This window comes from Durio zibethinus, chromosome 25, assembly GCF_047325235.1.
Source record: "Durio zibethinus cultivar Kanyao isolate XHJ-2024 chromosome 25, ASM4732523v1, whole genome shotgun sequence".
Classification (NCBI taxonomy): Eukaryota; Viridiplantae; Streptophyta; class Magnoliopsida; order Malvales; family Malvaceae; genus Durio; species Durio zibethinus.
The window spans coordinates 8,187,775-8,206,194 of record NC_143186.1 but is presented as its reverse complement, the minus strand read 5'-3'; the positions used below and the strand labels follow the sequence as shown (position 1 = coordinate 8,206,194).

The 18,420-nt window shown below is 32.8% G+C and overlaps 1 protein-coding gene across 1 annotated transcript; it reads left to right on the top strand.

Moving 5' to 3' along the window:
* Positions 1-16,202: 16,202 nt before the first annotated feature.
* On the top strand, positions 16,203-16,616 carry LOC149511582 (UPF0481 protein At3g47200-like). The gene has a single exon (XM_089754346.1). The coding sequence runs from the start codon at positions 16,203-16,205 to the stop codon at positions 16,614-16,616; it is 414 nt and encodes a 137-aa protein (XP_089610472.1).
* Positions 16,617-18,420: the final 1,804 nt, after the last annotated feature.

Genomic DNA, 18,420 nt, shown 5'->3' with positions numbered 1-18,420 from the left:
TGAAATCAGAATTAAGGAATCGAAAATTTTGCAAAAGAAATTCTTAAAGAAATATGGAGAATCAAAATGAAGACAAAATCAGAAAAATGCAGGAAAACATTATCATAAAATTCAAAATCAAAATATGTAGACGATTCATCTTTAATGAAATCCTAGAATTTTTAGCAAAAATTTCACTATAATAGGATCATCGACGGCAGCCAAAAAATATACAGAGAGAGAGCACAGACAATCTACAATAGAGAAATAATAACAATCATAAGAAAAATGCAATGAGCATTCATTTTTCTATTTAGCAGAGAGTTTGTATTCCTAAGGGTTTCGAGTTTAGTTTGCTATGAGGTTGCTTTTATGGGTTTTTGTCTTTGTGAAAAAAGAAGGGTTGTTTTTGGTGGCTTGACGTTGTTTGCGTGGTGTCTTGTGATAATTTTTGGATGGTGGCAGAAGAAGCTTTGGCTTTAGATCTATTATAATCTAAAGTTTTTCTTAGAAATCTGATTAGGAAAACAGGATTAGGAGATTGAGAGGATTTAAAGGGATATTTTTGGATTGTATGAACTTGTATGTTTTCAGGATCATGCAGGACATAGCTATGAGAATTTTGTGCCTCTCTTGACCTGATCCCTGTTGCTATCATGTCCCCCAAAAAATTCGTGAAGTAAACGAAGCAGCCTACAGCCCACAATTATTCATTATTGGTCTTCTTTGCTATAGTCAACCAGATTTAATTACTGAACTTGGAACGTTGTAAATGGAACCATCTTTACGCATTTCTGAAAAGGGCAGCTGAAACCAAGACAGGCGCTAGCCTTAAAATTTTCCTCAGATTAATCGATGACTTGCTACCAAAGATCAAGGCTTGTTACGAGGTAATTGCTCTCCGTTCTTGCCACATTTTATCTGATGAAACACAGGAGAAGATACAGAAGAGTTGTAGGTGGAATTCACTGGTTTCAATTTTAGTGGATACATGCATCATCATTGAACTGTTTTTAAGAGCATATTTAAAGGAATGCAAAGACAATGTTTTCATTGCTAGAGCAGGTGTGCTACATAATATCCAACGTGACTTGCTCTTACATGAAAATCAACTTCCTTGCATTTGCTGAAGATCCCAATTTCCCTTCCTTTCTTGATCTTACCTGTCATTTCTTCGGTGATTATTGCAATCAAAGCATAGCCATTCAAGATGTACTATCATCAAAAAGTTGCTATAGGGAATATAGATGAAAATTAGAGCAGGAGCAAAACATTTCACCCACCACATAATATTCCACACTCATCACCTCAGATGTGTTGCGACTATTAATGAACGGATCCAAATAAAAGTAAAACATTTCAGGGCGGGTCGGATAACGTCTTCAATATTGACACCATCATCCCCAAAATCTGGAGAAAATGAACCTGAAGAAAGCAGCCTGGAGGAAGGCAATCAACAAGGGGAATGTTTATGCAGTGCAGTAGTTATGTTGCGTGAAGTGGGTGTGAAATTTGAAGTAAGGTCAAGCAGATTCTTACTTGACATAGAATTTAATGGAAACACTGGAGAGCTGAAAATACTCTCCTTGAAAGTGGATGATTTGACTAAATCATTTTACCAAAATCTCATCGCCTGGGAAATGCCACTATTCAGATGAGGCTTACATTTGCGACTATATCTTTCTAATGGAATATCTAATCAAATCTATTGAAGATGTGGATTTACTTGTTCGAAGAAGAATTATCTTCGACCAACTTGGCAGCCATGAAGCAGTAGAAACTCTGTTCAACCAACTCTGCAAACTTATTAAAGTGGAGAAAAGCCATTACTCTGGTCTGTTCAAGATGCTCAATGCATACACTGCAGTTTGCCATCATAATTGGATAACAACCTTGAAACACCACTATTTCTCAACTCTATGGAGAGGTGTTACCATCACTTACCACAGTAGCTGCACTTAACCTCCTTGTGCTTACTTTGATACAAACGATTTGTACACTCATTTTGCTTTGAAGTGAATGCTTTTGTGTTGTTAGATCGAAATCAATTGTTTTAGCTCAAACACTCAAAACCATAGATAGATCCACTGGAACGTGTTTGCGTTGATAGCTAACAGGTGTTTTATTTTCTTTAGAAATTTGTTCATTTTATATTTTTATTCTATCATATTGCCAACTTATTTGAATTTAATTAGCATACCTTTTGTTATACTAGTTTTGTTTTTTTTGTTAAAAATGTTTTTTTGTTGTATTTAACTTTTATGTTTACTCTTATCCCGTCCCCAAAACGAGAAGTTTGTCTGGCTATTAACTTCCTGTCTTGATTCTAGCAAAGGAGCCATTTATAAATTGAAAAACAAAATAAAATAAAAATTTGCGCAAACTAAAAACACTAATTAGAAAATTAGCAACAATACCAATTTCTAATTCGAATATACATCCATATCCATAACTTAAATTTTAGTATGTTTATTTTTAGCTTTTTTTTAATTTAATAAATATTTTTTAATTATAAAAAATATAAAATTTATAAAAATTGTAATTTTATATGTGAGATTCACTTATGTCAATTTTTTTCATTTTTTTTTCTTGTTTAATTTTTAAACTAAATAAATATTTAATAAAACTCTTTTTATATATTTTTTAAGACCTACTCTAGTGGCATACAATCAACAGTACCATTTTCTTAAACTATCGCCTGTCATTTTCAGGTTTCTTTTTTTTTTTTTATGCCCCTTTTTGGCTTTTTTTATTTTTTAACTTTTTCTTTTAAATTATGTAATAAGTATTTTTTTAATTATAATAATATATTTTTGAAGATTTTATTTTTTATATTTGGTATCCATTTATATTATCATTACGTCCAGATCCGGAGATCTATCGCTAGACATTGACTTTAGGGAGTCGCCACCAATCTTTTTTATCTAGGTGCAATTAGCCACCTAAAGAATCTGTTCTTTCAGGGAACACCTAAGTTTAAGGGTCCCTAAAAGAATAGGTTCAGGTCTACAAACTAGAACAGGGTTCGGGAGTTCGATTACGTGTGAGGAAGGTTATAGCACCCCCACAACGCCCATTAAAAGATGGTACAAGCTTAAATTTGTGTTATCCAATGGGCCTTAAAATTTTACCAAGTAATTAGTTGTTGGAAATTATTCTCAATTGACTCTAATACTTTTAGCAAAAAATTGAGAAAATTCTCTCACCTCAAGAGTATGCAAGAAAAACTACTGTTTCACTTGCAGAGGCTCCGTCGTCGGATTAGTTAAAGAAAAATCAAAATAAAAAAATCAAAATAGAAAGGAATGAAAGAATGATTTTTTTTTTTTGTGTAAAGAAAATTGATACTTTCAACTTTTCCCCAGAAATATTTTTTGGAAATTTATTTTTTAAGGAAAATTGATACTTTCAACTTTTCCCTAAAAATATTTTTTGGAAATTTCGATTTTTCAAGGAAAATGGATGCTTTCAACTTTTCCTCAAAAATCCTTTTTTTGAAAATTTACTTTTAAAGAAAATTGATACTTTCAACTTTTCCCTAAATATATTTTTTCTGGAATTTTTTATTTTTATTTAAAGAAAATAGAATAATAAAAAATAAATAAAAATAATAAAAATAAAAAGAATATTAAATAAACCTAATCTAATAACTAAAAAATAAAAAAAACAAATAAACAAAGAAAAAAAATTCAAAGAAAAAAAAAAAACTTGGAGCGGCTCGGATCGTGGCTCGGCTCGGCTCAGCTCAAGGCAGGGAAACGGCTCGAGGGGAGCGACTTGCTAGCTTGGCTCGACTCGGAGAGGGGCTGGCACGTGCGGGTCAGAAGCGGGTCGACGCTCGGGTCGGGTCGAGTTTCGGCAAAACGCGCGGATCCTCTGGTTATTTATGGCCAAAACGACGTCATTTTAAGCGGGTATAAAAGGCACTTCCCTCTGTTTTTCGACAGAACCCTTCTCCTCTCTCTCTCTCTTCTTCCTTTTTCCTTTCCCTTCTCTCTAAAAACTGAAGAACACCGATGGAATTTTTGTCGGATTCTGGAAAAAGTCATCGGAATCTAGAAATTTTTATCGGAAGTTGGCCGAAAGATCACCGGTTTCTGAGATTCTTCGCCGAAAACTGGGTTGGTCGCCAGAAACTTCAAGTTGGTCGGAATTCTCGCCGAAAAATTCAAACTTCGCCGGAATTTTCGCCGGAATCTGGAAATTTCCCAGAAATTTCCAGAAAAAATTTTCGCCAAAAATTTCTAAAAAATTATTTTCGATCCCTACAGCTATCCTAACTCTTCTCAACCTTCTTTAGCCTTCAAAAACTCTTCTATACTCCTTTTTTTCTCTCAAATTCAGTAGCTTTGCTCACTGTTTTCTTTTGTGTTCCTCATCTGTTCCAGGAGGGTGCCTTTTATAGGGGTTGATCAGGAGTTCTTGATCAATCTCAATTCCTCCTTAGACGGGGATTCAATCTTTGAATCCAATTGGACTCTTTTGATTGAATCCCCACTCCTAGTAGGATTCTTCAACATTTAATCTTAGCCATCAAAAAAGAAATAAAGAAAAAAAAAGAAAAATAATAATACTATCAGATAATCAAACAAAATCAGATGGATGAATAAAATAAAATTAACAGAAAATTAAAATATAAAATAAGATAAATCCAAAAATATTTACCAGAAAAAAAATGATAATGATAATAATATAATAATAATGATAACATAATAATAACAAATATAACTATATAAATAAAATACATATAAATATTAACAGAAAAAATAAATAAATAAATAAATATATTAATACACAATAATAATAATAATAAATAATAAAATATAAAAGAAAGAAAAAAATAATAATAAAAATAATACCAGATAGAAATTGAATTGGGCTTAACCTTTTGGGCCAGGCCTAATTGATCTGGGCCTGGACCCAATTGGGTGTCTACAGCTGCCCCTCTTTGCACATTTTCTGTGAAACAGAAATTGCGCAAAGACATAGACACCCAATCAAGACTCAATTCAACATTGTCATTTTTTGTTTTTTTTTTGTTTTTTGTTTTTTTTTGTTTTGTTTTTTTGTTTTGTTTTTTTGTTTTTATGTTTTTTTTTTGTTTTTTTTTTTTTACCAAAGCTCCTCTAAACAGAGGCTTAACGACTTTGAGAAACATAAATTGCTCCTCTAAACAGAGGCACTACGACTTTGAAAAGTAAATTGCTCCTCTAAACAGAGGCACCACGACTTTAAAAATTAAATTGCTCCTCTAAACAGAGGCACCACGACTTTGGAAAGTAAATTGCTCCTCTAAACAGAGGCACCACGACTTTGGAAATTAAATTGCTCCTCTAAACAGAGGCACCACGACTTTGGAAATGTAAATTGCTCCTCTAAACAGAGGCACCACGACTTTGGAAAGTAAATTGCTCCTTGACAATCATGTCCAAAGGAGTTGAAAGTTGTGTTTGAAGGAATTTCAGGAGATTATGCCCAAAGGTCTTATAAATCAACCCTGATACCAACGAAAATCCTATTTCAAGGATTAGGAACTTACCTGACAAGCTTTTTTCTTTCTCAATTTTGAAAGTGTCTTCACATCTGTCTTCTCTATGTGGGATCTTGGAACACCCCTGCTTCTTGGATTTATACACTATACTTTTCTGAAAGTAGTGTATGCTATGCAAATGCATATGAATTTCAATGCATGCTATGCAAATGTTGGCCAATTAATTCCTGTTCAATGTATGGTACTCAAGTTTCTCAAGCTCTTTTCTTAAGCATCAAACCCTTTGATTCTTCAGAAATCCAATTACACTGCTCTTCTAAGATCGAACCAGTGTAGCTCTCAATTTTCCTTTCCACTCACATTCTTCTTTGTTCAGTTTCTCGATACTTTGGAATAAGCTTCATCAATCGATCATCACTTGACCATCATTCAGTGAATTTTTCAGCACTAACAAATTTCAAAACAAGTTTCATACATCATCACTGGGTCATTACTCATAGATGTCCCAGCATTAACCATTCCAAAACAGACTTTGTCTACTGATTGTCTTCATCATTCAATCATAACTTGCAAGTCATATCGATCAATTCATCACTTTTCAAGATTTGCCCCATTATATCATATACCTTTTCAAATAATCTCTTTTAGGTTTCTACCATTTCTTCATCATCTTAGATTTTTTTTCAAATGAATCTAAGATTCTTTTAAGCACATATTCATTCATTCATTATCATTTCAAATTTTGACAAATACAATGCAATCAAGCATTTTCTCAATTCATTCTAAGGGTGTAACAATAAGAGGACAGAAAGTGAACTATGGTAAAGATAATCAATAAAGATCTATTTTGGTACAGAACAAATGGGAAAAGAAATGTCATTGAGATGGATAGTATGTCCGAATGATGAATATTCAGACAATTCTCAACATTAATCTAAGATTCTTTTTCAAAAACTCATTCCATTTACTGTTGAAGTCATCTTGAGCTTGGCGAACTTTGCCCCAGTCTTTGAGGGATCTTCAGATGTCTTTGATCTTCCATTCATGTGAGCCATTTGACTTGGATCTTTTTCTATCAACCTTTCAGGTTTTCAATTTGAATCTCTTTTTTCATTTTTTCATTTTTTCTTCTTTCTTTCTTTTTTTTTCTCTTTTTTTTTTTTTTCATCATCTTCTTTTTTCCTCATTCTTCACCTATTATTGACATCCTTCATACATCAAACTTTTAGAGTAATGTAGCATGATTCCATTGCTTCATCATGAGCATGCCTTCGCTCAACATATGATCATTCAAGTTGAGTATTCACACTTGATCCAAATGGACTTTTCAAGGTTGTAATGTAGGCCAAGGTGAAGGGTCATAAAAAAATAGATATAATAGGCTTAAAACATGTATTAAAAAGGTTCAAGACCGAAGGATCATTTGATGCAGCTTGGCATTTTGCCTCACATCGTTTCACTACTTTTTTCTTTCCTCACACAAAGGATTCTCATTATTTTACCCCAAGTCATGTGTGACATTTATTTTTTCTTTTTCCATTTTTGAGACCTTTTATGAAATTTTTTCCAAAAATTGCCCCCTAGTGTAGAGGGTGATCCTTGGTTAGGGTTCAAAAAAAGAAATCATAACAGGCTCAAAAGGGTAGCAATAAATGGTTTTTCAAATGGTAAAAGAAAGATGGCCATTTTTCATCTCAATTGTGAATACCTTTCTTGAACATCATCTATTGAACAAAGCTCATGAACTTGTATAAAAGATTGCACACCTTCAAGACATATCTATTTCACCTTCAGTAACAGCTTACTTTTTGCTCAAATCATCTCCTCACATTAATGTGGATGAGTTCTCAAAATTAAATCCTAGAATTATTGTTATCATTGTCTAAATATTCATCATCTGAAATTTAAGAATGGGAATGTGAAGTTAAGGAAGGTAACAGGGCATGGAATAATGGTCAAGTGAAAGAGAAAAATGTAATGAAATACATTGACTTGCCTTTATTAAGATGATAACAAGTGAAGTGATATTGCAGAAAAGAAATCCTAACATTACTTGAAAAGAAATCTTAAAATGACAAAAAAACTTCAACCAGCCTTATCTCCATTCTAAAAAATTATCCCCCTATATGATCAAGTGAAAAATCTCTATTGACATCTTGCCCCTCAATTCATTGTGACTCTCCGGACCCTTTCTGTTCTTGACTTTCACTCAGAGTGCTAACATTAGATGTTGTTGCTTTTCCTTGATCAAAACTTACCATTCCATCATTGATCAACCGTTGCACCTTATACTTTAAAGCAATGTAATTTTCAGTAGAATGGCCAGTAATTCCATAGTGGTAGTCGTAGTGGGCTGTAGGATCATACCACTTTGGATAGGGTGGTTTAAGCGGTTCCACATGGCTGGGGGCAATCAAATGGCTATTATAGAGTTCTCGATATAACTTTGTATAAGTCATAGGAATTGGATCAAATACAGATTTTTCTCGAGTAGTCCGTTGTTCTCGTGAGCCACTTGCTGGGTTAATAGGGCGAATTTGGGTTCTTGCAGGAGCTTGAATGTTGAGGCGGTAAGTGGATGAATAAGATGGTTATGAAGCTAGCTGGTATGGGTAGGATGAGGTATTATTCACAGTAGGATAGTATGGAGAGTAACCTTGGGATGGATAGGGTTGATAACCCCTGAATTGTTGTCTATCAAAGCTCACAGCTTGAGCTTGAGCTTCTTTCTTTTTTGATGTCTTCTTGGTTTCTCCTCCTCTCAACTTGCCATTTTTTATGGCACTTTCAATAATTTCTCCAGAGATTACCATATCAGCAAAATTTTTTATTGCATTCCCTATCATCTTTTCATAATAGGAAGGCTTTAAAGTGCTAACAAACAGCACTGTGATCTCTTTCTCTGTCAGTGGAGGTTGTACCTGTGAAGCTATATCCCTCCATCTCTAGGCATACTCTTTAAAAGACTCGTCTGACTTTTTTTCCAAATTCTGCAAAGACAAACGATCAGGAGCCAAATCGATAATGTATCGATATTGGCTGATGAAGTCATGAGCCATATCACTCTAGGAGCGAATGTGGGTTCTATCCAACTGAACATACCACCTGGCAGCAGAACCAGTAAGACTATCCTGGAAGACATGCATCATGAGTTTTTCATCATGTGCATGAGCTGTCATCTTCCTGCAATACATGGTGATGTGAGTTTTAGGGCACTTTGTACCATCATATTTTTCAAATTTCTGTACTTTGAACTTATAGGGGATAACCACATCAGGAACTAGGCAGAGCCCAGCAGCATCAACTAACCCATAAAAGCTAAATCTTTCTACAGCCCGTAGCCTCTGCTTTAGCATGCTAATCTTAGAGCTTTCCTCAGCCTCTACTCTCATCTTTTCCTTCTCCTTCTCTTTTAAATCATCTAGATCAGGAATTGGTTCTACTACTTTTTCAGTGAATACATGATTTATATAGCTATTATATTGCTCTGGGTTGAAAGCTGATGGCATTCCAGGATAGGCGAAATGTTGTGGCGGGACCTCTTGGGCAGACTGGGCTTGAGGTGGGCCAAAACCTGGAGGGTACAAAGGGTCAGCCACTTCTTGCTAGCTTGTACTTCCTTCAACTCTTTTTCTTTTATTCATGTTATTAAGGGCCTCCAGAATCTTGCTTAGTTCACTTTCAATCTTCTCCTGAGCTTTTTCTAGCTTTTCAAATCTATGAGAACTTTCCTCCTCCATTTACCTTGCTCTAGATCTTGTGTTGTATGGATGAACAGGGTTTTCGCTAGATGGAGCTATTCTGGGACCTTGAGTACCATACTTATGATTAGAAATGTTATGCTGTGCCTTATGTATGATGCTTTGATACACAAATAAAATGTACATTTTTCTGAATGAAATCTAGTATAAAATGAATGCAAATGATTGTGTTGAAACATGATCATGAAAAGAATACAGATGCATACAATCAGACAAACAACATAGTTAGTTCCGTGGATGAAACGAAAGTGATGCTGATGCATAATGTTACATATGATAAAAATAACACACAAAGTTAAACAATCAAAATGATTAGACAAACACCCTTTTTGTGTCCTAATTTCAGGGTATATCTATCATTGGGTAGAAAAGGCTCTATCTTAGGTGTAGGCACTTCTAAGGTTCACTATATGTGGTTTAAGGTCAAAGTCTAAAGGTCCTCAAATTGCTCCTTACATCCCTGTCCATCACAAACTAATAAGGCACCCTAATCCTCACCCATTACAGGCTTCAAGCGGAAAAGGTTCAATTTGAGTGGGAGTATTTCGCTAGCCACTGCGGAGGCATTAGACCTCATGAAAGCAATAGGTACTTTACTCCCTCCTAGAGGGACGGAGCTCGGGTGTAGAGCTTATGTTATGCACATGCATATGAATGACATAATTAACAAAGCAAATAAACATGAATGAATAATAACATATATACAAACAGGTTCAATTTTATTAGGCTTTTAGATAACACAAATTATTTACTGGCCTGACTCTCAAAGTCCCCAGTGGAGTCGCCAAGCTGTCATTACGTCCAGATCCGGGGATCTATCGCTAGACATTGACTTTAGGGAGTCGTCACCTATCTTTTTTATCTAGGTGCAATTGGCCACCTAAAGAATCTGTCCTTTCAGGGAACACGTAAGTTTAAGGGTCCCTAAAAGAATAGGTTCAGGTCTACAAACCAGAACAGAGTTCGGGAGTTCGATTACGTGTGAGGAAGGTTATAGCACACCCACAACACCCATCAAAAGATGGTACCAACTTAAATTTGTGTTATCCAATGGGCCTTAAAATTTTACCAAGTAATTAGTTATTAGAAATTATTCTCAATTGACTCTAATACTTTTAGCAAAAAATTGAGAAAATTCCCTCACCTCAAGAGTATGCAAGAAAAACTACTGTTTCACTTGCAGAGGCTCCGTCGTCGGATTAGTTAAAGAAAAATCAAAATAAAAAAATCAAAATAGAAAGGAATGAAAGAATGATTTTTTTTTTGTGTAGGAAAAATTGATACTTTCAACTTTTTCCCAAAAATATTTTTTGGAAATTTCGATTTTCAAGAAAAATTGATACTTTCAACTTTTCCTCAAAAATCCTTTTTTTGAAAATTTATTTTTTAAGGAAAATTGATACTTTCAACTTTTACCCAGAAATATTTTTTGGAAATTTATTTTTCTTTTAAGGAAAATTGATACTTTCAACTTTTCCCTAAAAATATTTTTTGAAAATTTCGATTTTTCAAGGAAAATGGATACTTTCAACTTTTCCTCAAAAATCCTTTTTTTGAAAATTTACTTTTAAGGAAAATTGATACTTTCAACTTTTCCCTAAATATATTTTTTCTGGAATTTTTTATTTTTATTTAAAGAAAATAGAATAATAAAAAATAAATTAAAAAAATAAAAATAAAAAGAATATTAAATAAACCTAATCTAATAACTAAAAAATAAAAAAAAACAAAAAAACAAAGAAATAAAAAAATTCAAAGAAAGAAAAAAAAAAAAAACCTGGAGCGACTCGGATTACGGCTCGGCTCGGCTCGGTTCAAGGCAGGGAAACGGCTCGGGGGGAGCGGCTTGGTAGCTTGGCTTGGCTCGGCTCGGCTCGGAAGGGGGCTGGCACGCACGGGTCAGAAGCGGGTCAACGCTCGGGTCGAGTCGGGTTTCGGCAAAACGCGCGGATCCTCTGGTTACTTAAGGCCAAAACGACGTCGTTTTAAGCGGGTATAAAAGGCACTTTCCTCTTTTTTTCGGTAGAACCCTTCTCTTCTCTCTCTCTCTTTTTCCTTTTTTCTCTCCCTTCTCTCTAAAAACTGAAGAACACCGGTGGAATTTTGGACGGATTCTGAAAAAAGTCACCGAAATCTGGAAATTTTTACCGGAAGTTGGCCGGAAGATCACCGGTTTCTGAGATTCTTCGTCGGAAACTGGGTTGGTCGCCAGAAACTTCAAGTTGGCCGAAATTCTCGTCGAAAAATTCAAACTTCGTCGGAATTTTCGTCGGAATCTGAAAATTTCCCAAAAATTTCCAGAAAAATTTTTCTTCAAAAATTTCTAAAAAATTATTTCCGATCCCTACAGCTATCCTAACTCTTCTCAACCTTCTTTAGCCTTCGAAAACTCTTCTATACACCTTTTTTTCTCTCAAATTCAGTAGCTTTGCTCACTGTTTTCTTTTGTGTTCCTCATCTGTTCCAGGAGAGTGCCTTTTATAGGGGTTGATCAGGAGTTCCTGATCAATCCCAATCCTCCTTGGACGGGGATTCAATCTTTGAATCCAATTGGACTCTTTTGATTGAATCCCCACTCCTAGTAGGATTCTTCAACATTTAATCTTAGCCATCAAAAAAGAAATAAAGAAAAAAAAAGAAAAAAATAATACTATCAGATAATCAAACAAAATCAGATGGATGAATAAAATAAAATTAACAGATAATTAAAATATAAAATAAGATAAATCCAAAAATATTTACCAGAAAAAAAATGATAATGATAATAATAATATAATAATAATGATAACATAATAATAACAAATATAACTATATAAATAAAATACATATAAATATTAACAGAAAAAAATAAATAAATAAATATATATTAATACACAATAATAATAATAATAAATAATAAAATACAAAAGAAAGAAAATAATAATAATAAAAATAATACCAGATAGAAATTGAATTGGGCTTACCCTTTTGGGCCAGGCCCAATTGATCTGAGCCTGGACCCAATTGGGTGTCTACATATATCAAAAAATTTTTTACTTTTCTTTTTTCTTTTACATTTTTTTATTTTTTAATTAAAAAATATTATTAAAATTTTTATTTTTTAGAATCTATTTGATATCAATTGTATGTTGACACATGCTTTTTTTTCCTTTTTTTATATTTTTAAAATTTTAAATATATATTTTTAAAAAATAGTATTCTTATGCGTGGAATTCACTTATACAAAATTTTATTCTTTTACTTTTTTTTTACCACTTTTAACTTTTTTTTAAATATTTAATAAAGATTTTTTGGAAATTTTTTTATAGGACACACTTAAGAAATGTTCGGTTCGTTCCTTGGGCTAATGCGCATCATTTTCAAGGTTTCTTTTTTCGTTTTTTTTTTTTTTTGTTTTTAAACTTTTTCTTTTAAATTATTTAATAAATATTTTTTAAAATTATAAAGATATTATTTTAAAAGGTTTTTTTTGTTTTTTGTTTGGTATCCGCTCATACCGAACTTTTTTTTTTTTACTTTTTTTTACTTTTTTCTTTTTTAAATTTAAAAAAAATTTAATATAGTTTTTTAAATTTTATTTTTTTGTTCTACCTAATTGATATAAATGATATGTCATGTGTTTGTTTTGTTTTTCTTTTTTTTTTTATATATTTTTTAATAAATAAATTTTTATATTTTTTAAGCCTCACTTGATATTAAGAATATGTCAATATGCCATATGTTAAGTTATTTGACTCCTTTTTTGCTTTACTTTTTTTTTGTTATTTACTTTTTAAAAAAAAAACATTTAATATTTTAAAAAATATATTTAAAATTTTTTTTAATATGGGATCATTTAATATGATTATTTAAAATTTTCTTTTTAATTTTTTTAAAAATTCATGATATAAAATTTTTTTCTTTTTATAATTTTTTTGTTTTAGATTTTTATTTTTTAATTTGATATATTTTATGATAATAGGATGTCAATTTTGGTATTCACCTATCACCCTTATTTGAATTTTTTTTCATTTTTTTAATGAGATAAATTTTTAAAAAATTGAATAGAGATGATAAAACAAAAAGATGTTAACCCCTTGCATATTTTGTTTGATAAAAAGATTAATATCCAAAATGTTTTGATCCATATCGATTCAATATTGGTGTTTTTGTAAAAATCAATATCAAATCAAATCATATTTGTTTCTTATAAAAAAGATTGGAATGAATAAAAAAAAATTAGGATGTTCTACCTCAAGTCACTCCATGCTATATATTTTGTATATATTTAACTTTATCTAAATTTTGTAAGAAAAAAATGTTAATTAGGTGTTGCGTAAGACTCCCATTTGCTTATTTATTTAATTAGATAGATTTTATAATAAAATAAGTCAATTTATGGGAATAATAAAACAATCGTATCATATAGGTTTCTATCCATTTTGATTTAATATAGGCATCTTTGTAAAAAATTGGTATCAAATCCATTTGAGATAAGAGACCAATTTAAATATTCACGTATTATCCTCATTTGGTTTTTTCACCTTTTATCATTTTTTTATTTTTTTAAATTAAATAATTTTAAAAAATAATAATAAATGTGAATGACAAAATAAAAAATTTTTTAACCCGCTTTAATGTGTGGGCACTCATCTAATTGTATTTAAATAAATATTGGACTCTCAAACCAAAGTTCAATTGTGAGTTGATGACAGTTTGAAAATAGTAAGACCATTGACTAGCTAGCAAATTGGAGCAATTAATTTGTTGTGAACTTGGCAATATTATCCTATTACATATTGGACTATACTAAATAAATTAAAATGATTCTCTAGGAAAAGGCAAATCTGATAAGTGGCTGATTAAAAAATAGCTAAATACCACATGCATTTCATTGCTATCAGAGCCCTCATGTCACGGGCGGAGGTGATGTGAACTCTTATATACCCCAGTGACCTTCTTATTATGTTCGATGTGGGATTCAGGACTCCTCTTTAGGTCCGTGACATTCTTTCGCACCCAACTTCGTGACGCTTTCGTCACGGAGGCTGGCCACCCTACCTATCTCCCTCAAGGCGCTCGGCGTGGATCGAACGGTTTAGGGCTAGCTCTGATACCACTTGTCACGGGTCGAGACTTAAGCTTTCAACCCGTGCGGCTCCGGGATCTGGGCATTTACCCTTCCGACGTCCCAGATCAGCCTACCTGCCTCGGTTCACACCCTTGTGAGGTATTGTCCGCTCTGGCCCCTCTGACCTCATGGTTTTATCCTACAAAAGGCGCCTCACAAGGGGGAGATGATGTGAACTCTTATATACCCCAGTGACCTTCCTATTATTTTCGGTGTGGGATTCAGGACTCCTCTTTAGGTCCGTGACACTCACGCTTGGCTAGGTTGCTAGGTGAACGACAGTGAAAACTAATTCAAGAAGAGAAAATATAAGCTGATAATTTTTCTATTTTCATTGGCTTCCTCTCGTTTTCAAAGAAGAGCTACTCTCCAGGAATCAACTGCTGTGGTTCATATATAAGCATTGCCAGAGGCAGACAGCTACAGCCTAAAGGTTTCAGTACTTCAACTACCATTTACCGCTGGCTCCAATTTATTTATTGCTTCTTAGTATTTTCCTCTATCATTATTTCCCTTCATTGGACATTGTTATTCAACTTCTTCGCTCAAGAAAATTAGCTATAGCTTTCCCCACATAACATTTCCAATGTTTGTGATTTGTGAAAATTCATGTAGAGAAGATTGTTGAACACGAGACATTAATTTCTAGTGAAAACAAAATAATGGGATTATGTTTTTCTCTTTTTAATGCTAAAGTTCATGTTCATCCTGAGGAGGTTAAAGGACGGAAAACAATCTGATGATCGATGGACAATCTAGCAACAATCCAAGGAGCGGAAATAGTAGAAAATAATAATTTCTCAGAAGATCTAATTAACACTTTGGCAGACGATTTTCAATATGTGTTAAATTTATATAAGAATTAAGAGACCAGCGAGAAACCTGATTATTTAATCCTTTCTGTTCCCCTCAAACTCCGTAGAGTGAATGAAGCAGCCTACAGCCCTCAATTAGTCGTTGTTGGTCATCTTTGCCTTCATGAGCCATTTTTGGAGAGCTTGGAATTGTGTAAACAGAGTTTCCTATACTCATTTCTGAAACGAGCCGAGAAGAGGGCTAACTTGAACGATTTTCTGAGATTGATCAGGGACTCTCAAGAAAAGATCCAGGGTTCCTATCCTGCGATTCACTACCATCATTGTCCTTTGGTGTCAGATGTAACAATACAGAGACTGGGGTGGGGTATTTGCAATTACTTGTCGTCGATAGGGATGATTTTAATGGATGCCACCTTCATTGAACTCTTCTGGAAAGAATATTACAAGGAATCCAGAGATGTTATATTTTCTAAACCAGGGTTGATACATGATATTCAAAGAGACTTGATCTTACTCGAAAATCAATTTCCCTTCTTTGTTCTCAGCCAAGTATATGACCTTGCCTTTCCTGGTAATCCAAACTTCCCTTCTTTTCTTCACCTTACATGTCAGTTCTTCAACTTTTGTTACAATCAAAATGTATCCATCGAAGATATACTGTCACCAAACAGTCTCCATGGCGAGTATAGATCCAAGCTTGAAGGTGCAAAACATTTCACAGATTTGGTAAGAACATTTCAGCTACCACACTCATTTCAGACACGTCGCAGCAACGTTGAAGAATCCCTTTGTTACAAATGGATCCAAACAAAGGTAAAGCATTTCATGGAGCTGATAAGGTCCGGATTGCAACTGTCTTCCCCAAAGCCGAGAGAAAATGACCCAGAAGAAAGCTTAGAGGAGGGAAAGGTGCAGGGTGAATTTATATACGGTGCGGTTCTGCTGCGTGAAGCGGCGTGAAATTTAAAGTGAGCTCAACCAGATGCTTGCTTGAGATAGAATTTAATGGAAACAATGGAGAATTAAGAGATCCCCCCTTGAGAATGGACGAATTGACAGAATCGTTTTACCGAAACATAATGTCTTGGAAGCAATGGTACTATCCACATGACACGTACATTTGTGACTACATCTTTCTAATGGAATATCTCATCAAATCTGTTGAAGATGTCGATTTACTTGTTCGAAGAATAATTATTATTAATCAGCTTGGCAGCCATAATGCAGTAGTAAGCTTGTTCAATGAACTTTGCAGACATATTAAAGTGGAGAAGAACCATTACTCTGGTCTTTTTAGGAAGCTCAATGCATATAATGCTATTCGCCAACATAGTTGGTTTGCAATCCTTAAGCTCCGGTATTTCTCGACCCTATGGAAAGGTGTTGCTACAATTGCTGCAGTTATTCTCCTTGTGCTTACTCTGATACGAACCATATGTTCAATCATTTCCCCTTAGCTGCAAAATGTATCAAATGATCATTGCAAATTCTAGTTTTTTCATATGCATCGAGCACCCGTATATGTCAAATAGCTTTTGAACATTTGAATTTGAGCTCGATTTTCTCTGCTTCATTAGTATCCATTTTATATCAAATAGCTTTTGCAATTTCAATTTGAACTCGATTTTCTCTGCTTCATTTTATCAGATCTTCTTTATGAGTCTACAATTTTCAGTTTACTTAATTGATATCATTCTATGCGCATCTTTCCAGTTTCTAACAAGGTATATCTTGCATAAGTCTGCGTAGTTTGTACAACATCCTATCGGCGATTTATCAAATAGCCTTTTACATTTTGGAACTGAGCTGGGCCATTGGATGCAGTTCGGACTTGAGGTCGGCCATTGGATGCATTTGGGAAATTAAAATATTTTTTGAGGGTCAGTGCCTTTGGAAAATGCATAGTACATGGAGAGGAAGCCATTGTTGTTGTCAAAGTGATAACTGATGCAGGCTGCAGGGGGATAGGCAGGATTTAATTCGTTGCAGCAAGTAGAATTGTTGATTGGATTTGGAGCAATACGTTCAGTTGTTTCCAGCAAAAGTGCTAATCTGAGACGACGAGGACTCTGCTCTGGAGTGTTGCACAGCGAACAATATGGGAACCGGTCAATAACTGGATACAGCATTTCAATGTTGTATCCATAACAAAATAACATCTCACAAGCTCTTGGCCCTTTTATTTGGTATCCATTTCACGGTTTTTATTTTTTAAAATTTTGATTATAAGATTGGTAAATTTTATTGGATGTTCAATATTAGAAGTGATAATAAATATAAATATACAGTTTTAATTATTGAAATTAATTTTTAATTTTTTAACATATAACATGACAAATTTAATATGACTAAATTCAAAATATGATGAATAAATGTTGCTGAATCAACTTGGAAAGTTATAATATGAAAACCATTCTATAAAATTAAAATTGTTTACTATATAGTAGATAAATTTTATTACCATTGATTTTATAATTATAACTAAAAATCATAGTACAAAATATTCAAAATTACAATTTATAAATATTATAAATAAAATATCTTTTCATGAATAAAAAGTTTTATAGATATGTAAAATCTAAAAATAATTAATTTTGTTAATGAGCTCTTGATTTAGTGGTAAGAAGAAGACTTTAGGATCATAAGTTCCTAAGTCCAAGTTTAATCGTGTGTGAATTTTAATGTCTAATTATATTCTAGTTTATAAGTTAATTATTTATTGATTGTAACTTGATTATGATATAATAGTTGATTATTCAGTTGATTATATGAATATAATATTTGATTATGATTGTAATTTCTCAAAAAATTTAATTTTAAATGATTAAAGTTGTGTTATTATTAATTTTATTATTAATTGTATTTTTTCTGTGCTTGATTAATTTTTTGTTGCTAACTATATTGAATTAACTTTTGAATTAAAGTATATTAAAATTTTATCCATTATTTTCCTAGTTAAATTAATTTTTGATTTTAATTTCATATACTTAAAAAAGAAAAAGAAAGCTTAATTTCAAATATATGATACTATTTTGTCAATCTTATATAATTCTAGTAATAACGCTCATAATATTCATGGACATTATTGAACAACTATTAAATATGGGTATTCACTATAGAGCTATACTTTAAAAAACGTTAATAATTTATTTTATCATATAAATGAAAGAGTTAAAATGTCCTAAATTATTTTAAATATTATATAATAAGAGTTTTCATGATTATAATTATTATTTATTTTATTTTGTAGTGAATTGTGCA

What these genes read in the sequence shown, in the direction of transcription:
- LOC149511582 (XM_089754346.1), top strand. Translation starts at nt 16,203, where the DNA reads ATGGACGAATTGACAGAATCGTTTTACCGAAACATAATGTCTTGGAAG.